The sequence below is a fragment of the Hylobates moloch genome, unplaced genomic scaffold (genome assembly GCF_009828535.3).
Source record: "Hylobates moloch isolate HMO894 unplaced genomic scaffold, HMol_V3 SCAFFOLD_15, whole genome shotgun sequence".
In the NCBI taxonomy this organism is placed as follows: Eukaryota; Metazoa; Chordata; class Mammalia; order Primates; family Hylobatidae; genus Hylobates; species Hylobates moloch.
The window spans coordinates 93,024,592-93,047,349 of record NW_026652290.1 but is presented as its reverse complement, the minus strand read 5'-3'; the positions used below and the strand labels follow the sequence as shown (position 1 = coordinate 93,047,349).

General features: G+C 42.1%; 2 protein-coding genes across 4 annotated transcripts in view; one reads left to right on the top strand and one right to left on the bottom strand.

Annotated features, from left to right (window-relative positions):
* Nucleotides 1-22,758, bottom strand: part of IGFL2 (IGF like family member 2) — an 81,482-nt gene that overhangs the window by 35,970 nt on the left and 22,754 nt on the right. Inside the window, exons 1-2 of one of the 3 annotated variants that reach the window (XM_058428633.1) lie at nt 20,426-20,478; nt 14,636-14,863 (exon numbers count right to left, since the gene is read on the bottom strand). The exons of 1 other annotated variant lie outside the window; for it this stretch is intronic. In XM_058428633.1, the coding sequence (XP_058284616.1) occupies nt 14,636-14,747 (112 nt within the window). In that variant the 5' untranslated portion in view covers nt 14,748-14,863; nt 20,426-20,478. Of the gene's footprint in view, nt 1-14,635; nt 14,864-20,425; nt 20,479-22,758 lie in introns of those variants that run through there. One more of the 3 variants, XM_058428632.1, reaches the window with a different exon arrangement.
* On the top strand, nt 4,186-4,942 carry IGFL3 (IGF like family member 3). Its single transcript, XM_032179148.1, has 3 exons — nt 4,186-4,210; nt 4,508-4,561; nt 4,671-4,942. Exons 1-3 carry the CDS (start codon nt 4,186-4,188, stop codon nt 4,940-4,942), a joined length of 351 nt encoding a protein of 116 aa, XP_032035039.1.

Here is a 22,758-nt window from a genome sequence, read left to right as displayed (position 1 = left end):
TCAATGCAAAAAATCCTCAAGAAATCCCAGCAAACCGAATCCAGCAGCACATGAAAAGCTAATCCACCATGATGAAGCAGGCTTTATTCCTGGGATGCAAGGTTGGTTCAACATATGCAAATCAATAAATGTGATTCATTGCATAAACAGAACTAAAGACAAAAACCATATAATTATCTCAGTAGATGCAGAAAAGGCTTTTGATAAAAATTCAACACCTCTTCATGTTAAAAACTCTTAATAAACTAGGTATTGAAGAAATATACTTCAAAATAACAAGAGCTATCTGTGACAAACTCACAGCCAACATTATATGGAATGGGCAAAAGCTGGAAGAATTCACCTTGAAAATTGGTACAAGATAAGGATGCCCTCTTTCACTGCTCCTATTCAACATAGTATAGGAAGTCCAGGCCAGAGCAATCAAGCAAGAGAAAGAAATAAAGGGCATCTAAATAAAAAGAGAGGACATCAAACTATCCCTGTTTGCAGATGACGTGATCCTGTATCTAGAAAACCCTACAGTCTCCACAAAAGCTCCTTCAGCTGATAAGCAACTTCAGCAAAGTTGCAGGATACAAAATCAATGTACAAATGTACATTTTTTTGTACAATGTACAAAAATCACTAGCATTCCCATACACCAACAACAGTCAAGCCAAATCAGAACTGCAATTCCCATTCACAATTGCCACAAAAAAGAGTAAAATACTTAGGAATACAGCTAACCAGGGAGGTGAAAGATCTCTACAAGGAGAACTACAAAATGATGCTCAAACAAATCAGAGATGACACAAAAAAGTGGGAAAACATTCCATGCTCATGGATAGGAAGAATCAATATCGTTAAAAATGGCCATACTTCCCAAAGTGTTACGGGATCCTTGGGGTGTCACTTCACCAACCAGAAACTTCTGTGTCCAGTGGCTCCTTTGCTCGAGTAACCAAATACCACCTGTACCCCAATAACTTCTGAAAAAATTAAAAGTAGATTTTTTAACATTTTAAAAAAGTAAAATTAGTGACTCTAAAAAAAAAGAAATTGCATGCAGTCTGTCTGTCGTCTATCAATCTAACATCTATTATCCAACCACCCATCCATCCATCATCTATCTACTTACCTACCTACCTACCTACCTACCTACCTACCTACCTACCTATCTACCCACCTACCTACCTACCTATACATCTTACCTATCTACCTATACATCCGTTTAAGAACAATTTTCTGGGAGGATTGATAATTTTCATTAAATCAGCAAAAATTGTCGGGGACCTAAATTATGTTGAAACTTAGTGCCAGACAGAAAGTTGTTTCTTCCTTCAAGAAAGTTTAGACTAAGAATGATTGCCTATGACCTAAATTGTCAATAGTTCATGGAAGAAGATGTGTATACTTTGTTCTTTCTTTCTTATTCTCTTTCTCTCCTTCCTTTCTTCTTTCTTTGCAACAGCATCTCACTCAGTCACCCAGGCTGGATTACAGTGGTGCCATCACAGCTCACCGCAGCCTCAAACTCCTGTGCTGAAGTGATCCTCCCACCTCAGCCTTCCGAGTAGCTGGAACTGCAGGCATGCGCCACCATGCCCAACTAATTTTATTTTTGTTTTCTGGTACAGACAGGGTCTCGCTTTGTTGCCCAGGCTGGTCTTGAACTCCTGGCTTTAAGCTATTCTCCTGCCTCAGCCTCCCAAAGTGCCAGGATTACAGGTGTGAGCCACTGTGCCCAGACTGTTTTGCAGCTTTCTTAAGAAAGCACAGTTGAGGAGAGAAAACGCTAAAAGCTTGACACACGCCAGCTACTGTGCTGGGGGCTTTTCAAGTGTGACTTCATCTGATCCTCATAAATATACTGTTTCAAATTAGAATGACTCTCCTCCACTCAGAGATGTACATATATATTCTACATTCCCATACCCTTGAACTAGTGATGCATCTTATCATCAATAGGGTCTTGCAATAGCTGTCAGACAAGCAGAGTGACATAGCTGCTGCCACTTGTACAGGGACGAACTAAGTCTTCAGGTTAATATTCTTGACACTTCAATTAAGTTGTGTGGATTGCTTATGTTTCATGTGTTGAGTGTAATTGTCATTTTAAATATCAGAAAACACCATGATTTGGCTCGTGTGTTGTGTGTGCAGAATGACACATTAATAGAAGACGATGATGTAAATTTACTGTTAATGAAGCACATGCTCGTTGTTTTAGGAATGAACCCAAGTACATATTTTCTTGCAGATCAACAACCAAGTGCTTTATGGGACACAAGAAGATAAAGGGATGAAGAGTATCACATTTTGTTTCTGAGATAGGCACAAAAGGATTGCCTAGTACAAGGAAAACAACATAATGAAAGGCAGAAGGAGTTGTCAAAATCTCTAGGAATAGATGAAAGAAAATTCAAAGAAAGAAGGGGCTAGTGTCACCAGTTCAGTGATAACTTGCAGTATGGGTGTCAGCAGCTTAGAATAAAACCAAACTTTGCATGACCAATGCTGTTGGTAGAACTGAGAATGATGTTGTGTAAGAAAGCACAGGAACCAATTCGGGGTTGAAAGATGATTCACAGGATGCAGTCTCCAAATGTGGAGACATTTTAAGAAATCTTTAACAGATTTATTTCCCATATATTTTTATTTTTCTATTTGCCTTCCAAAAGTCTACCTCTCAACATGTTGCAAGAAGCTCTGTTAATAAGTATAAACATTCTAAGTGATGAGATTGCATCTTAGAGTTGTAAAACAACAGTGTGTCTTTCAATGACATCTTAGTGTTAATGAGATACAACATAAGGATTTCTCTAAATGATAATCATTATAAAATGCATTAAAAATTATCCCTTCAAGCTGCCCCTTGCCACTTCTGTAAGATGAAAAATTAAGTATACATTAACTCCCCAATGCCCAATCGTAAAGCTGAAGTTTCATTTGGAATAAGAATGATAATTGTATATTAAAGATATTATTATTTGTTCTTTGTATTTTACCTAAAACTCAAACGTTTCTTTTTAACATTGGTAGTAAACAAGCTGACAGCCTGGGCTCACTAGGAATCTTCACATTGTTGGCCTTCTTAGGTTCTGGGGTAGGGAAGAGCAGCCTTGTGCATCCAAACCACACCCCACACCTCCGCACATGTACAGGAAGCTAAGAATGAAGCTCAGAAAAGGAGAACCATTTCAAAGGCTACGGTACAGGCTGGATGAACTTAAGTCAGCAACTCTTCCCTATGCTGTGCCAGCAAGTGGAGGATGGAAAGTCTGGCCAATCCTTAGACATTTTCTGATAGAATCATCACACATCCATGAAGGCTGAGGTCTTTTCCACAGCTTTGGGATTAGTTGAATTTGTCCAAGCCCTTCCCTAGCTGGCACTTGCCTGGCAGGCCTCGGTTTGCCCTGCCCTTCCCTCTGCACACCTAAGTAATACACACACCTAAGTACTACATCACATATCATTGGCCACTAATATAACATGATTATGAAAAGCAGGTGTTTAGTACTTTCCCTGACCACGTAACTAAGATGCTGGAGGTCTCCGAATCCTCACACCAAGCACACCAGGAGATTTGGGCCATTGCTATTCTCCACCCCTACCCCCCTTATTGGAGTTTCCAGAGCTGTGGCTCATCTGCTAGAGCAGGTGACAACTCTAATGACTCCAGAGCAAAAAATAAAGTGGCTTCATAAACGGTCCCCTTGACATTTCCAGAGACATTGTGCTTGGGGAATATAGAAGAAGCAAGTATTAGGAAGGGGAGGATGTGAAACCAGATGGGGAAGTGGCTGAAGCATTCTCTCTGACTGGAGCTCAGTTGGGCACTGTCTCCTCATCAATGTCGGAGCTTGAAAACTCTTAGAAGCCTAACTTGGAGTAGGATCAACCTACACTCATTCACCCTGAGGTCTGCAATAGTACACGGATAATGCAATGAGTCAGTCTGCAACATTCGGCTCTGTGGTCCCTTATGCCACCCAGTCTCCTCCTTAAAGAAACTAAGGGATGTGCTTGGGAGACTTCGGTTATCTCCAAGGAATGTGTTTGGGAGACTGCAGGTGGCATGATCAGCAACCATCCAATCAGTAAACTTACCAGGGTAACAGACAAGCCCATTTAGGCTGTCTCCATAAGTTCCAGTCTTTTACCACTCTTCTTCAATTCTCCTAGAGCCTCTTTGGAAGCATGAGGCCACGATGCTGCATCTTGGGCAAGTAGGACCCCAAATCCAAACATCATCTCATCTCATCCCCAGTGCAGCTCCCAAACCTCAACCCGATTTATTCCTCTTTATCTCTAACATTATTCCAGCCTCCGGTGCCCTACTAGTCACCTCGAAGGGTGACTGAGCGTGCTGCCCAGGACCTGCCTGAACAGGATCCCATACAGACTTAGCCCCAAGTGATAATCTCCACCTTTAAACCACCCTAACCTCTGTTTGTTTGTTTGTTTTCCATACTTGTCACATTCTCAGCTCCATGTTCAACCTTTTCTCTTTTTCCCTTAGCTCTTGTCTGCTGGATAACAGTCTTCCTCCTCCAGTGTTCAAAAGGAACTACAGGTAAGGACAGGACAGGGAAGAATGAGGAGGGAAGAGGTGATGTTGGGAAGAGACTGGGAATTGAGTATCTGTTCTTCCTTGGATGTACACCATCAATGTCTGCCCCCAGACGCTCCTGTTGGCTCAGGACTGTGGCTGTGCCAGCCGGCGCCCAGGTGTGGGAACAAGATCTACAACCCTTCAGAGCAGTGCTGCTATGATGATGCCATCTTGTCCTTAGAGGAGACCCGCCGCTGTGGCTCCACCTGCACCTTCTGGCCCTGCTTTGAGCTCTGCTGTCCCGAGTCTTTTGGCCCCCAGCAGTTTCTTGTGAAGTTGAGGGTTCTGGGTATGAAGTCTCAGTGTCATTTATCTCCTATCTCCCGGAGCTGTACCAGCTAAAGGCCCCTACCTTGCTCTTAACTAAAGGAATGAGGGAGGGATGAGGGATACAGAGGGCTTGAAGAGGAACTCCTGTTTGTGGAGTTGTAAGGGCAAAAGAGTCAGGCTGGTGGGAGCAGGGGAAAGCAAAAAGAAGAAGCAGATAAGCTATAAGTCTGCCTTTCTTCATGGTCCAGGACAAATAGCCCTCCTCCATAAATAACTCACAATCTTCTTGCACCCAGCTATCACCAGATACTCAGCTGGTAGAAAAATGCAAGCCGTGCAGTTGCCTTCCTGACGTAAAAAACTAACATGCTAAATAATCCAGTGTCGGGAAGACAAAGATGTTTTGCTTCTCTGAAGAAGCTTATAATAATATACAGTATATGTATATGCAGGGAACAAATGGTCAAAAGTGGCTTGTTTCCCCAAGGGGAAAGACTGGCTTTGTAATTATAATTTTTTCCTTATTTTACTTAAAACTGGTAGCGTCTAAGTATTATATGAAGTGTCCATGATTCTGTCAGTAAATTTGAGCATATTTTTATTAGTTAATGTCAGTTTAAGTAGTCCTTTTGTTTGTTTCTATTTTTAAGGTGAATTTTAAATTCTATCTGAAATCAGTGAGATACCTGGAGAAAAACTGCAATGAGAGGAGGTAAGTCTCCTTTTTCAGGAGGAACTGATATCTCTGGCTAAATATTTGTCCTTTTATTATGGTTTCTAAATCAGTTATTTTCTTCAGCTTTAATTTCATAAAATTAAAAAAACTATTAAAAAAATTCCTGTAGCTGTTGGAATAATTAAAAATTCTGGTGCAGTGGTGGTATACCAATCTTTAGAATTCTTAAGTATTCTAATGCTTCAAGTTGAGGTCATGCTTGGGAAAATCATGTCATAGCATTTATATTATTTTCAAATGTCTTTTTTTTTTACCCTGGAAAGAAGTAATAATGTTCATCATAACCCCAGCAGTCTGGATAGTGAGCTAAACAAACCCTTGGAAGATTACATTTTAATCAAGTAGACTAGGAACACAAAAAACAAGTCCTTCCTCCCCTTCCTCCCACCTTTACAACCTTACTAGAAGGGTGTTCAGAAATTAAAATTTGTGTTTGCTAAGACTTTATTCTGTTGGGGGTTTTAAGAGGTAATACATGTAATGTAAATGTATGTAAACCATTGCAGTTTTTGGGGGCATTTTTCCACGCCAACAGTAAGTTGTCTGACAGTAACCGAATGTAACTTACAGAAAGTAGTTAAAAGTTCTATTCAGAATAATAGCAATCAGGCCTTGGATGTTCTTTATGAAACTCTTTTCAGGCAGTAAACTTTACCAAAAAAATCTGTCATTTTCTAAAGTTCTTTTGCTAAAACTGTTGACTATGGAAAACAAACAACAAAAAGGAATGTTTTTAGTCTGCTGCTATCATTAACATTTATTATCTGTATCTTTTGGCTCAGGAAACGTCTTCACCTATTCGCTCCATAAGCAGATCTTTAACAGGGTCACCTAGCTAATTGGGCTGTGTAAACAGATGTGCTGAGAGAAAATTATAATATTTAGCATTTGTCCTAAATATCAAAAATATTTTGACAAGTTTCTTTTTAAGATCGTTTCTAAAGCCTTACCCTGACTAAAGATGTTTTGTACAAATTATATACAGCCTGCCTGATCTACCAACATGGCACAGAGAATCACAATCAACAATGTGGGGAAAGTCAGGGCAATGGAAGTGGATGTACACTTTTTATGCTGAGGGCTTAAACCAAATTGTCTTGGAATTAAAGGTGTATTTCTGCAGCTTTCAGTACAGAGAAAAAGAAGAAAGTGAAGCTGTGTCAGTTTTAACATTAGCTATATCACAGCATGTTTTAAAAAGATAGATGAAGTTATTTGCATAAAGGTACAGCATTGAAATACCATGTTGTGTTTGTTTTTACATTTTTACATTTTAAAAATGCAGTAAAAGCCAAGTTAAATTTCATTAAGAAAGAAATATGCAAATCAGCTCACTGCAATCTGGCCATTATCAGTACTGTAAGTAGCTCTCTCCAGCACAAGCACCATCCTATAAAATCCCCAGCAAGCCCTTGTCTCTTTGCAGTCAGCTCCCCACTTGCTGTTTTGCCTTTGCTTTCTTGCAACATATTTTTCTACTTTTTCTAAAAAGTCTGCCTTTCTTTACCTACAACTGTCTTGGTGAATTCTTTTTGCTACCCACGTGACACCAACCCCGGATAGTCGTCACCTGCGACACCGTTATTTTATCTCTGGCTAATTCTGAAATCTTTCCTCTCTTGTCCTTGTCTTTGTCTCATAATTCCTCATTTTTTCTTTCTCCACAGCTGAGAGAAAATAATACTCATCTCAGTGAGCTGTTGAGATGCATCTTGGGAAGATGCTCAGGCTATGAGTGTTGGAGTGAGTGGGATGGGAGGAAAATCTTAGAAATTCTCTTCTTTTTCTTTTTTTTTTCAAGACAAGATCTCACTTTGTGTCACCCAGGCTGGAGTGCAGTGGCATGATCTCAGCTCACTGCAGCTGCAGCCTCAACCTCCTGGGCTGAAGTCATCTTCCTACCTCAGTCTCCTGAGTAGCTGGGACTACATGCACATGCCACCACATCTGGCTAACTTTGGTTTGTTTTTTTGTTTTTTGTTTTTTTTTGTAGAGACAGGATTTCATCATGTTACCCAGACTGGATTCAAACCCCTGAGCTCAAGCAATTTGCCTGCCTTGACCTCCCAACGTGCTGGGACTATAGGAGTCAGCCAACACTATAGTGGTGCCTGGAACTTTCTAAGCACTGAAAAATGTACATGTTCCATCAAATGTGTATCTTGAAATGCAAATTATTTTAAAAAGAGCTATAAATTGGATATGAATTAAAAATAAACCTAAGGCTTAAGTTTATTTTTTAATTTTTAATTTTAAATTGACAAATTATAGTTGTATTTATGGGGTACAGCATGACTGATGAATTCAATGTGGAATAATTAAACTCAAAGAAATTAACATATCTATTACCTCCAATATTTCTCATTTTTCTGTGGTAAGAACACTTGAAATTTACTCTCTTAATAGTTCTGAAATATACATTTTTTTTTTACTGTATGCATCATGTTATGCAATAACCAAATTATAGAAGTTTATAATATCTGTATCTCCTTGGTAAATTTCTCGTTCATATCCCAAACTGAATTTCTGATTTCTCTGTATTGGTTTTCAGATTTCTATTGAATTGCATTTTCTTTAAGATCAATATTTTTAATTCTTTATCTGGCATTTTGAGGAATTGTTTGTTATTGGGATCTGTTGCTGGAAAATTGTTATGATCTTTCATGTGGTGTCCTATGTTCCTGCTTTTTCATGGTGACTGTGTCCTTCTGTTGATATCTACACATCTGGTGTAGCAGTCAAGTCTGTTAAAGTCAAGTTTGTTAAAATTGCTTTTGTAGGGGATAATTTTTTCCTGAGGATACATGTTGTTAAGACACTTTGATTTGGGGCACTGTGATAGGAACAGGAGGCAGGGAAATTCTAGGCAGAAAAGGGCAGGGTCCCTGGTAAGAGACCCCTCAAGGCTGGAACCATGGCCCAGAAGGGGAACTTTACATCCCCGTTTTCCTGCTCAAATGTTGCCTTTTCCAAAACCACCCCTGGCCTGCCCCCACCCCCCCGCATCCTGTACCCATAAAAACCCCAGCCTCCACTGGCAGACAGCAGACAAGGGGAGAAGAGGCGAAGCACCTGGACATCGGAGACTACAGTTGAACTTCGGAGAGAAGCAACTTGACTTCAGAGGGATGGCTTGATGGCGTGGCTTTGGAGAGGAGCCCAGCTGGGGATGGCCAGACTTCAGGGGAAGAATACCTTTCTGCTTCCTCCCCTTTCCAGCTCCCCTTCCCACTGACAGCCACTTTCATGGGCAATAAAATCCCACATTTACCATCTTCAATTCGTTCATGCAACCTGATTCTTCCTGGACACTGAACAGGAGCTCAGGATACAGAGGGCTGTCACACCGAGCTGTTCAACACCTAAGCTATTCATGGATGGCAGAGCCGAAAGAGCACTGACTGTAACACTCCCTCTGAGGCTTCATGGGTTGTGGGCATCCCCCAGATGCTGCTGCAGGGCCAGTACAGAGTTGTGCTCCTGCCAGTGCCCAAAACACACCCACCCTGGCTCCTGCATCCCCTTGCCAGCAAGCTCCACCCCCACCCCACCCCACCCACTAGTGAGCAATTGAGCGCTACAGGCTGAGCGAGTGAGGCACCCCTGTCACAAGTCTCCTGAAGGGGTTAGGGAAATTATCCCAATTGACCTGCAGTAGAGCGGTCTTCGTATGACTTCTTTGGCAGTATTCAGGGTCAGTGGTATCTGTGATTGCCTCAGTGGCTTAAGCTACAGCTATTAGTTGAGGTTGTAGTAAAGTTTAACTGGGGACTTGGATGTCAACTGAGCCAGTCTTTGGCCCCAGTAGTGGCAGCAGTGGGATGAGAGTGACTGTTTTTAGGCCCCAGAGCAGCATACCCTGGCTCCAGTTAGTAGGTTCTAGGGGCTGATTCTTGGGCCTCCAGATGTCTGGCTTAGAAACTAGTAGTAGGAGCGATGATCCTTGTGTGTGGGCAGGTTCTCAGACCCCTGGGCAGCTGATGTGGCATGGGAGGTACCAGTAGCAGTGGTGGAGCAGCTCACTGGGACCCAAGCCCTCCATGTTGGTGTTACAAGAAGATGCGATCAGTTGGCAGGCTTGTCCCCAGTCCCACAGTCACTTGTAGCACTGAGGTGGTCATTGTCCTAAGTGTGGTGTACCTGGAGAGCTTGGACTACCCTGTTTGGTAAGAGAGCTTGGTCTACCCTGTTCCTCTCCCAGCAGGGTGTGGAACACATCACCTCAAACTCACCTGGAGGGCAGGGCACAGCCAAGTGTTAAACTCTCAAAATGGTGCCAGCTGTGGGCTTCTGACCAGACAAAACAGAGATCCCTCCCAGAAAAGCATCATCCCATAGCAGGGTGTTGAGTATTATCTTGAGTATGTATAAGAGAGCCTGGACTCCCTGTCCCTCCTAAACCGGGCCACAGCTGCAGCCATGTCAACTCAAACTGAGGCCAAGGGCGGGGCACAGCCTGAACTTAAACTATGAAAACTGCACCTTGGGCCTGCAGCCAGAGAGGCTGAGATTCCTCGCAGGCAAGCAGCATGGGCAAGAAGCTATGGGGAATGCAGTCTGCTCATGTCTAAGTCTCATCTGCAGCCTTCAGCAGGGTGGCAGTTCCCCTCCCAGGGGTGCATGGGAGTGCCTGGTCTCCCCTCTGCCTCCTTGCAGCAGCACAGTGGCAGCAGCTGTCTGTAGATACCTGATGTCTGGGCTCTCAAAATGGTGCCCATCTGAGGCTGCCCAGGGTTCAGATGCCTGTGGGAGTGTGTGTGGGTTCCCTTTCTGGAGCAACGTCTTTGGGCAGCTTCATATGTCAGGCCCGAGGCCCTAGTGAGTCCGGGGTTTCTCCCATAGCCAAGATTATAAAAGCCCATCTGGGAGTGTGGAGCCCAGGGGCTTTCTCTCTTATCGCTTCCCCACATCCAGGAGCCTCTCCCAGCTCAGATAATCCCAGGCGGGCAAGCTGCCTCAAACCCTCTGCTTACTTCTGGTGCTTCCCATCTCTTCTCTGGAGGAACCCCAGCATTCTCTCCCAGACCATTTGTTTGAAATGTATCTACTTGCTATTCTGGTTTTCTCTGTGGAGGAGACACACATACCTACATCTATTCAGCCATTATGATTCATCTCCAAAGTCTATTCCAAGTTATAGAAGTTTGAAAGGCTGCTTCTAGACTATCGGTGGTTTAATGTTAAAGACATTTATGAACACTAAACTTCTCTTTAAATTTTTTTATTAATTGCCTCCTGTTTACCTTGTTTATAAGAAAAGGATTCCCACCCTAGGGCTGTGGGGATGGCAAAACACAGGACGTTAATTCTGGGTGGATGAAATCAACAGTAGATTATTAGCCCCACGTATGCTCACATACGTCCTCCTGAGGGAGGACACTACATGCTAAGTATGGCCACAAAGGTTGCATTTAGGAGCACCTAACAAGCAGGGGCTATGGAAGGCAGGCTCTGTAGTGTCAAGAGAGTGAGGCAGTCCCTGGTTCCTGCAGGAGGAAGTGCTATCTCCATTCTGGGGCCTGTAGTCCCAAGCAAGATTCATTTTAAAAATGAATGGATGGTAGTCCGGGCGCGGTGGCTCACACCTGTAATACCAGCACTTTGGGAGGCTAAGGTGGGTGGATCACGAGGTCAAGAGATCGAGGCCATCCTGGCCAACATGGTGAAACCCCGACTCCACTAAAAATACAAAAAAATTAGCTGGGTGTGGTGGCACGTGCCTGTAGTCCCAGCTACTTGGGAGGCTGAGGCAGAAGAATCACTTGAACCTGGGAGGTAGAGACTGCAGTGAGCTGAGATTGTGCCAGTGCACTCCAACCTGGCGACAGAACGAGACTCCATCTCCAAAAAAAAAGAATGGATGGATTCACAGAATGAATGTGACTGGGCTGCCTGAGTGATTTCAGGGTCTGGCAGGGAACTGAAACCAGCCATTCAGGAATAAACAGGAACTGTAACCAGTCTCCTTGATAGGGAGGGTTGTTTGGTTAAGGGACCTTATCCACAAGAGCAGAGTGAGGGGAAACTTTGTGGTTCAGACTTGTAAGGCCCTCCCAATGTCCCCAGCTATCAAGGACGTATATAATGTTGGGCCTTAATTTTAGGTCTTATGTAACACTTACGCACGAAGATGTTTACACATGCTTGTGCTTCTTAGATAATACAGTGTTTGAAAGGTAGAATTAGGAAACAACAACAAAAAATCAAAGGTAACACAATTCTCCCACACAAACTGAATGTTTTAAATCTCTTGACTAGAAATGCAATTTTTTTTTTCTTTGAGACAGAGTTTCATTCTTGTTGCCCAGGCTGGAGTGCAACGGCACGATCTCAGCTAACTGCAACCTCCGCCTCACGAGTTCAAGCGATTCTCCTGCCTCAGCCTCCCAAGTAGCTGGGATTACAGACACCCACCACCATGCCCTGCTCATTTTTGTGTTTTTAGTAGAGACAGGGTTTCACCATGTTAGTCAGTCTGGTCTTGAACTCGTGACCTAAGGTGATCCACCTGCCTCAGCCTCCCAAAGTGCTGGGATTACAGGCATAAGCCACTGCACCTGGCCCAAAATGCAAACATTTTTAAAATGAATCTTGCTTGGGATTACAAGCCCCAGGATGGAGATAGCAAAAGTTAGAAGTTTGATGTGGGTGGTGAATCTGCTAACAGAAGAATGCTAGGCATAAGGAGACAGATGAAGTTCTAGGAGCTAAACTGGACCTCAGAACCAATGCCAGCAGCAGGAATTGCCAGATTGTCCATCAGTGGTAGAATTTTTACACTGCCTATGTCCCTGTGAAGATCTAATTTTCTTGACTGCAGAAATCTGCCCATGTGTGAGAACAACAGCATGGTGTAACCTCCTGGGCTATGCCACTCAAGGAAGATTCTCTGAAATGCTGTAGGAGACCCCCTAGTGTCAATGTGACACCTGGAAAGCCAGGTGCTGTGGCTCATGCCTGTAGTCCCAGCTACTCAGGAGGCTGAGGTGGGAGAATCACTCGAGCCCAAAAGTTCTAGGCCAGCCTGGGCAATATAATGAGACTCCATCTCTATTAAAACAAAAACAACCTGGAAACTATACAGGGTGTGTGTGTGTGTGTGTGTGTGTGTGTGTGTGTGTGTCACAGCTGAATAGGACACATTCGTAAACTAAAGTTGGTAACAGAAGGGATTGGGGTAGGGCACAATGGCTCATGCCCGTAATCCCAGCACTTTGGGAGGCCAGGGCTGGAGAATCACTTGAGCCTTGAGTTTGAGACCAGCCTGAGCAACAGAGCGAGAATCTTGTCTCTACAATTTTTTTTATATATACTAGCCAGGCTTGATGGCACATGCATGTAGTCCCAGCTACTTGAGAGGCTGAGGTGGGAGGATACCTTGGGCCCAGGAGTTTGAGGCTGCAGTGAGCTATGATTATACCACTGCACTTTAGCCTGGGTGACAGCACAAATTCTGCCTCTAAAAAATCAAGCAAGCAAACAAACAAACAAAAAACAACAAAAAAGAAGGGACTAGAAACCACCAATTCAATCAGAAAAAAAAAATGACTTTTAAGAGAATTCTTCTTGGCCTGGTGCAATGACTCACAACTGTAATCCTAGCACTTTGAGAGGCAGAAGTAAAATGATCACTTGAGGCCAGGAGTTCAAGACCAGCCTGGGCAACATAGTGACACCTCATATCTACAAAATATAAAAATTTAAAAAGAGAGAAATCTTCCTAACTGCAGCCTCAATTAACCTTTATTCTCTAGGTATATTGAAAAACTTACTAAATAAGCTTAGCTCAATTAACGCTTAAAATCATTTTAAAAATAAATAATAAAGTACCTTACATAATGAGAAAAAAAGTCAAAATAAAGCTCAAGATTTTAAGGCTTCATTTTAGAATCGAATCCTTGCCTACTTTACTCCAACCAATTAAGTTTATGCCAGACCAGTATATAAAATTTTTACTAGTTATAATTGCCTAATTTAATATAAGATAAAGTTAATTAATTTAATTTGTGTAAGTTGTACAATAGAAATAATTTAACATAAGTTAAATTCGAGTGTGAAAAGATTTACTGGCTCTATTAAAACTAAAAATAATAAGCAAGGTAATGGGTATGTTAATTAGCTTGATTTAATCTTTCCACAAAGGTACCACTGTAGGTTGGTATGCCTTTCCCAGAACTCCGTTACACGAATTAGAACATCACATGGTATCAAATAAATGCACACGATTATAATTTGTCCATTAAAAAAATACTAATTGGCCTGCTTCACTGGCACGCACATGTAATCCCCACAACCCAGGAGGCTGAGGTAGGAAGATTCCTTGAGGCCAGAAGTTCGAGACTAGCCTGTGAAACATAGTGAAACCTCATCTGTAAAAATTTAATAATTGCTCTAATTAGAATAATACTAATTAAAAATTGCTTTAACTAAAGCAAATGCTTAGGAAAGATTCAATATATCTGAATCAGCAAAGAGACATTGTTCTTATTTGCTAGAGGCAAAGCAATGTATTTTTTAAATTACTAAAATCTAGGATTTCCCAGTCAGACTATTATGTAAATGTCCTTAAATTCATAGCATTTTTACAGAAAACCACAGTTAGATATTGCCAGCAATGCATTATCAATGGTGTTGTTGCCAGAAAGACAATGAGAGCTCTTTTCTGTAAGCTCACACTCACAGAGAAAAATTCTTTGGTATGTCTTAAAAGATTGGGAAATGAGGAGATATACCTAATGTAAATTACGAGTTAATGGGTGCAGCACACCAACATGGCACATGTATACATATGTAACAAACCTGCATGTTGTGCACATGTACCCTAGAACTTAAAGTATAATAATAAAAAAAAAAGATTGGGAAATGAACAATCCAAAAATAAAATTAACAGTCCCACTTATAACATCAACAATAGGAAAAATGGACCCATCATCAGTCACCAAGACCTGAGAACAGAGAGTGGCAGCCCCTTCACACAGGCGGCAGAGCGAGGAAGCTGTCAGCCAGCGAGCCTCCTGGAGTATACATACCTGAGATGGGCAGAACTGGGGACATCAGTTCTCTACAGCAGCCCTGCAATGAGGGGCTGGAGTGGTGTAGAAAAAATTCCAACACTTTTTGCTGGTAAGTGGCTCTACTCATTCATTTATCCCTGTCGCTGGTTCCCTTCTTGAAGCTTGAAAATAATCTGAACTTTCCATGTCAAGAGTAGCTGGCCTCCTCCCATGCATTAATTTTCTGTATTGGCTAGGTATTGGCTGCAAACACAAGATTAAATTACACAAGAGAGTCAGGTAGTGAAACTGCTCCCACTCAGGCTGAGTCACCAGATTCACCCGCTCAGGTTTCTGGGGTTGGCTGTTAGCTTGGGTCTGCATAGCTACCTCTCAGAGAACACACTGGCCACAGCTCCCAAGTTGTAGCTGTTTCTGCCTCCCCTGACCCAGAACTGCTACTTCCCTCAACATTTCCAGGGATTCGTTGCATTTCATTTTGTCTTGTGTTTTCTACTGACGCTGCCTGATTTTTGTTTTATGTGCCTTACCTGACATTTTGGGGGTTATTCACATTTTAAAAATGTATTTTCATTTTCCCTGTAAGAGAGAGCCTGTGTTTCTGGCTTGCAAACCAGGCTGGAGATGGCACCTTCCCCAGAGCTCAGGTATTCTGGGTGAGGACTGAGTGTGGGGAATGTCATAAGATTTTGCCTGCTCCTGTAGGCAAAAGGACCTTTTGAAACACACAAGTGGGGATAGTTAGGTATTTCATACACATAACATAGTTGTGACACAAAAGCCAGAGAAAGATAATCACCAAATATTCTAGGACACTGGTCCTCAATATTAGTGCGCATGAGAGCCACTAGGGCTATGGATGAAAATGCAAATTTCTGGGCCTCACTCCCAGAGATTCTGATTCTGTAAACCTGTGGGGAGTCCAGGAATCTGCATTTTCAAAAAGCACCTGTATTAGTCAATTTTCACACTGCTATGAAGAGCTGCCTGAGACTGGGTAATTTATAAAGAAAAGAGGTTTAATTGACTCACAGTTCCGCTTGCCTGGGAAGGTCTCTGGAAATTTACAGTCATGGCAGAAGGCAAAGCGGAACCAAGGCGTATCTTACATGGTGGCAGGAGAGAGAGAGGGAGAAAGCGCCACACTTTTTAACCATCAGATCTCAGAAGAACTCACTCACTATCACGAGAAAAGAATGAGGGAAACTGCCCCCATGATCCAATCACCTCCCACCATGTCCCTCCCTAACACGTTGGGTAATTCAAGGTAAGATTTGGGTGGGGACACAGAGCCAAACCATAACAGCACCCATGACTTTAATAAATGGAGTTCACCAATAACTTCTGTGAGAATAAAGACTAACCAAATGAGAAAGCAAAGGCTATCTATTCTACAACAAAGAAGTCAGCCACCATCACTTCCATTTTGGGAGAGACTCAAAGACCAGCAGAGGAGTAGGAAAGCTTTATAGTGGAAAAGGTATCATCCTTTTTTTCACATGTTCCCTGATTGGAGGCTGTTGGCATGGGGAAGCTGAGGATAGCTAACTAGATGCACGGCATCCTATGGGATTGGTTTAGGGTACATATTTGGCTTTCCTAGGTTGCTCCTAAGTTAGAAACAGGAACAAAAATTTGGGAAGCTGTCAGTAATTAATCAAGTCCTGGCCACTTGGAGCTGACTATTACTGGATTTATTGTTTAGTTTCCTAGATTGTTATTAGAGATAGTCTGACTTCCTACAAGTGTGACTTACAGCAAGTGGCTTCCTGGGCTGTTTATTGTAGAAAAGTGGGTTGATTTCCTAGGCAGGCTGCTGTAGGTTATGGGTCAGAGTTCTGTTTTTATATGTGGTCTGGCCATTGTCTGTATATTTTGTCTCTCATCTCTGAGAAATACAGCCATAAACCAAGCTCTTTTTGTAACACAGAGCAGAACTTCAATACAGGGGACTGCTTTCTTCATTATTGCTGTCATCTATTTATTGCTGCTTTTTGACAGTGATGATCTCAAGGCTAAAACAGCTGAACACCCCATTTAATTAGGCTAGTTCAGGGCTCTAACTTACATGCTTTACACAACCACTGCCTTCTTAGGCATGGCAGATAACAAGCATGGAATATTATTGCTAGTCTTGGCTTTGTGGTGTAAAGTTGGTTTTCATACAGCTCCCAGAAAGCTCTCTATAGACATTAGTGGAGCCAAAAGTCTTCAAGCTTTACCCCATCTTATTTCCTGCTTCTCTTGTGCCCATAGGTCATTGTCTTTCCTGTGACAACTGAGGTTAAAGATAAATCTTGGTTTTCTCTCTTTATGGCTTCCACAATACTTCTTTGTCGTAATCCTGGATATCTACGTGGATTCCATTTGTTCAGTCAAAATGGAAGTTTCCAAATGTCCCCACGATTGATCCTTTCCTGTTTTTATTAGTGCTTTGGAAATTTCTGAATACATCCAACAACAGTCTGACTTCAGGCTATGAACAAAACAGCATACCAGGAAAGTGCAGAACACATCCTGTCTGGAGGAGTGGTAGTGAACGCTAGGTCTTCATTTCGTCCACCAATGTCTTTTCATCTCCCTCTAAGAGAGGACGGAATGCTTTTTGCCTCTGTAGAATCATTCTATGATGTGTTGACCAGCAGTCTGGGTCTCGTCTCAGATGTATTTCACACACTCTATGACTGCTGTGTTTTAGTCATGATATTTATTGTTGCCCTGATGAAAAGATGGAATGCAATGGGATTTTTCTCCTATGGGTGCACCCAAATAGAAATTCTCTCTCTATTTATTAATAGACTTTTTCTTTTTTCCAAGAAAATTCCATTTGTATTTCAATTGATATTAAAACAAACTTACAAGTGTTCTGAAGGAATTGACCTCTTCCCTAAAATGCACCTTTCCACTCTGAGCAGCAGCTCTAATGTACTGTATTTCCTTGACACCATCACCAAGTATGAGCCACATCATCGATTTGATAGCAGATTTGTAAAAACCAAACCAAAACATTACATTACATCCAGAATGTGATGATTCTTCCAAATCACTTTCAGCCATTGGCAGCAATCACAGTGACAGGCTGTCCACTCCCACTCCTCCTCTGCAGGCTTAAGCTATTAGAAAATCTATTCTCTAACATATTTGAAAGTTCTAAGGTCAAACAAGTTTTAGCGATGCTTGATTCAGCTGCTCATCCATGTCCTCAAGGTCCCAGCTTGTGTTCATCTCTGCTTTGTGGTACTGACTGTACTGGTTTCGCCTCCAGGCTCCTGGCACATGGGTGGAACAGTTCTGGTATCACATCCAAACACAGCAATGTCCAGAGACCCAAAGAGATTCTCAGTCTTTTTCTTAGGAAGGAGGACCTTCCTAGAAGCCCCATAGCCTTTTTCCTTTCTCATTGGAAAAACAGGGTCACTAGTCCACTCTGAAACCAATTTCTGACATGGGGTGGGGGCCACTATAATTATTTAAGGTCAAACAGAATGTACCCTTAGGTGGTGGTGGTGATTTTTGTCATAATTGCAGATCTTGGACCTATAAAATAAATGTGAAGCACAACAAAGAATACTTGCCTATTAGTTAAATTGCCTAATTTAAACTCTCAGTTTTGTTGAATTAGTATTATTGGAAATTAAACTGCCTTTTGAAAGTTCGCTGGGAGCTTCTGACACATAGATGTTCAGCATCTCAGGGATAATTCTTCATAAAAGGAATAAACTGATCACTCCAATATCTCCTAGCTTTGAAAGTCGTAGAGTCTATTCTGGAGGACTATTTAATGAAGCAGTTTTGAATGCAACAGGAAAAGTTCCATGTAACAAAGCTTTGTGCTTCACCATTTCATCATAATGTAATCTTTTTTATTTTTATTTTTTATTTGTACAGACTCGGGGTGTACATTTACAGGTTTGTTAAATGGAAATACTTCATAATGGTGAGGTTTGGGTTTCTATTAATAGATTTTTCTAATGGCAAAACTTGTTTTTGTGTTGGTCAGTGGCTCAATTGATCCTCTAGGATTAGATATACGTATTAACACCAGTCTCATCTACAGGGCTGGTAGTAAACCTGATTGGTATCTATGCCAATAACAATACCTATTGAGCTTCTCAGTGAAGATGTGACCATCTAATCATAGCCATTAGTATCATATACATGGACACCATGACTGTGAAACAGTTACAGCCATTAATGAGGCATGAGTGCTAGAAGAAAGATGACACATTTGGCAATGTGGGTGTGATCATATCCATTATGCTCACAGAGCAGTGTGGGTGGCTTATTGCTTAACTCTTCTATTCTCTTTTTATTGCCATATGAATATCTCTCAGTGTTGTCCCATTAATTAAAGATGCCTGTCAGGTTATCAGGTCATCCTTTTGAGACTACCACCAGAATATCCAACAGATATACATACTTATTTTAAAAACTGAGGCTTCATATTACACTGAGACCTTCACTTTTTGATATCATTCTGCCACTATTGGGACAGGACCAACTGATACAGACGTAACACCCAATGTGCTGGAACAAAGAATAGTACTACAAGTTGTAGGAGTAAAGATGCTAGATTAAACAATTTAACAACTCAAGTGGAAAAAGGGTTACTTTCAACATATGTCTGATCTAAGAACTGGATTTTATAATGTTCTGGCTATAACAAAACAAACGAAGAGTAAGAAGTACTGCAAAAGATGGTACTTACATCATGTAAGATAACTCCACAACTACCCTGGGGTATGAGCAATAAAGAATGAATGACTCAGTATTTATGTCGCTAGAAGTAAAAAAATTGTACATAATTATACAGAAGCATGTCACCATATTTTAAAAAAATAATAAAGCTCCTCATTATTAAATCAAGGAATGCTTCTCACAGGAAATTTAAATACAGAATGAAACATTAATTGTATAAATAAAATTGTTATTTAAATTACATATAGAAACAGAATTTTAAAATGTAAGAACATGATGTATCGTATCATCTTGGAAAACAGACAAATAGTAATGAGTTCTAATGAAGAAAAAATCACTTCTGGGTGTTTACTTCTTGTCAGAAGGTATCTCCACTATAAACTGTATTTGCAGGCTGAAAACAAACACCTACAGTAAATGTTGAACAACTTTTTGCATAGCCAAAGGATAAAATAGCAAAAAAGTTGTATTTTTATGGATTCTCTGTGTATAAAACTCGTTCCTAATTATAACAAGTCCATTAAGTAAACTCTACATTGCCACTTTAACTGTATACTAAATTATTTGGAAAAATTGCAGCCACTGATACGAAACAAGCAATGAGAATATGAAAGTATAATATTACAGTTTTTGATGTGTCATAAAACCAACACTGGAGAGCCACAGGGGGCAAGGGGAGCCCCCATCCTCAGCCAAAAAAGGCAGTGAGTGATGTGTTGTTGCAGAAATCAGGAGGACCAGAGAGACCTCAGGGTGAAATACAGGAGGATCTTTATTGAGTACACTCAGACCCAGCAGACTTAACATCCAAAAACTGGGCCCCGAACAAAGACAGGGTCTTGCTAATACACCTTCTTCTGAGTGGCATGAAAGTGAATGTAGAGAAGCAGAACAAAGGCAGTTTATCAAACAGTGACAGGTTCATAACTCAGGTTTACGTCTATCTCTTGCTATGCGGCCCTGATGGCTGTTATCTAGCTTTTGCTCAAAGGAGTCTTGCCCAAACTTATGTCCTTTGCTGCGGTGCCTAGATGGCTACAATCTAGGCTCACTCGAGCATGTCTTGTGACCTTTGTTATGCAGCTCAGATGAAAAACAGAAACTTACAGTTATTAGTGTCAGGCCTCTGAGTCCAAGCTAAGCCATCATATCCCCTGTGACCCGCACGTATACATCCAGATGGCCCGAAGCAACTGAAGATCCACAAAAGAAGTGAAAATAGCCAATTCCTGCCTTAAGTGATGACATTCCACCATTGTGATTTGTTCCTGCCCCACCCTAACTGATCAACTGACTTTCTGACAATACACCCTCCCCACCCTTGTGATAACGTACTTTGTGATATTCCCCTGCCCTTGTGAATGTACTTTGTATGATACACCCTCCCCACTCTTGAGAAGGTAATTTGTAATATCCTCCCCCACCCTTAAGGAGGTACTTTGTAATATTCTCCCCAGCCCTTAAGAAGGTACTTTGGGCCGGGCGCAGTGTCTCACAGCTGTAATCCCAGCACTTTGGGAGGTTGAGGTGGGTGGATCACGAGGTCAGGAGATTGGGACCATCCTGGCTAACATGGCGAAACCCCGTCTCTACTAAAAATACAAAAAAAATTAGCTGGGCGTGGTGGCGGGCACCTGCAGTCCCAGCTACTCAGGAGGCTGAGGCAGGAGAATGGCATGAACCTGGGAGGCGGAGCTTGCAGTGAGCCAAGATTGTGCCACTGCACTACAGCCTGGGCAACTGAGCAAGATTCTGTCAAAAAAAAAAAAAAAAAAGAAAGAAAGAAAGTACTTTGTAATATTCTCCCCACCCTTGAGAATGTACTTTGTAAGATCCACCCCCTGCCCACAAAAAATTGCTCCTAACTCCAATGCCTATTCCAAACCTACAAGAACTAATGATAATCCCACTACTCTTTGCTGACTCTCTTCGGGCTCAGCCCACCTGTACCCAGGTGATTAAAAAGCTTTATTGCTCACACAAAGCCTGTTTGGTGGTCTCTTTACACAGACACACGTGACATTTGGTGCCAAAGACCTGGGGCAGGGGGACTCCTTCAGGAGACCAGTCCCCTGTCCTCACCCTCACTCCATGAGGAGATCCACCTACCATCTTGGGTCCTCAGACCAACCAGCCCAAGGAACATCTCAGCAATTTCAATCAGGTAAGTGGTCTTTTCACTCTCTTCCCCAACCTCTCTTGCTGTCACTCCACCCTTCAATCTCTCCCTTCCTTAATTTTGGTTCCTTTCCCTTTCTGGTAGAGACAGAGGAGACGTGTTTTATCCATAAACTCAAAACTCCAGGGCTGGTCACGGACTCAGGAAGACAGTCTTCCCTTGGTGTTTAATCACTGTGGGGATGCCTGCCTGATTATTCACCCACATTTCAGAGATGTCTGATCACTGCGGGGATGCCTGCCTTGATCCTTCACTTTGGTGGCAAGTACCACCTCCCCTGGGTGGCAAGCACCACCTCCCCTGGGTGGCAAGCACCACCCCCTCCTCCTCCATGTCTCTACCCTCTCTTTTCCCCACCCCAGGGCACACTCCAATACTTTCACCCTGATGAAGTCCTATTCTTTACTTTTACACTCTCTTATTCTCATTCCCGTTCTTGTGCCACCCTCTACCTCTCCCCAGCTATCTCCACCACACTATCAACCTCACTCAGTCTCTCCTAGCCATTTCTAAACCTTCTTTAACAAACGATTGCTGGCTTTGCATTTCTTTTTCCTCCAAAATCGCCGAGGCTTCAACTTACTGCTAAAAAAAAAAGGGGACTCTGCATATTTTTTTAAAGAAGAGTGTTGCTTTTACCTCAATCAATCTGGCCTGGTATATGACAACATCAAAAACTCAAGGATTGAGCCCAAAAACTCACCAACCAAGCAAATAATTACCCTGAACCCCCTTGGGCACTCTCTAATTGGATGTCCTGGGTCCTCCCATTTCTTAGTCTTTTAACATCTGTTTTTCTCCTTCTCTTATTTGGACCTTGTGTCTTCCGTTTAGCTTCTCAATTCATACAAAACTGCATCCAGTCCATCACCAATCATTCTATATGACAAATGCTCCTTCTAACAACCCCACAATATCACCCCTTACCCCAAAATCTTTCTTTAATCTTTCCCATTCCAGGTTCCCACGCTGCCCCTAATCCTGCTCAAAGCAGCCATGAGAAACATTGCCCATTATCTCTCCATACCACCCCAAAAAATATTTGGCCACCCCAACACTTCACCACTATTTTTATTTTTCTTATTAATATAAGAAGACAGAAATGTCAGGTCTCTGAGCTCAAGCTAAGCCATCATATCCCCTGTGACCTGCACATATACATCCAGATGGCCTGAAGCAACTTAAGATTCACAAAAGAAGTGAAAACAGCCAGTTCCTGCCTTAACTGATCACATTCCACCATTGTGATTTGTTCCTGCCC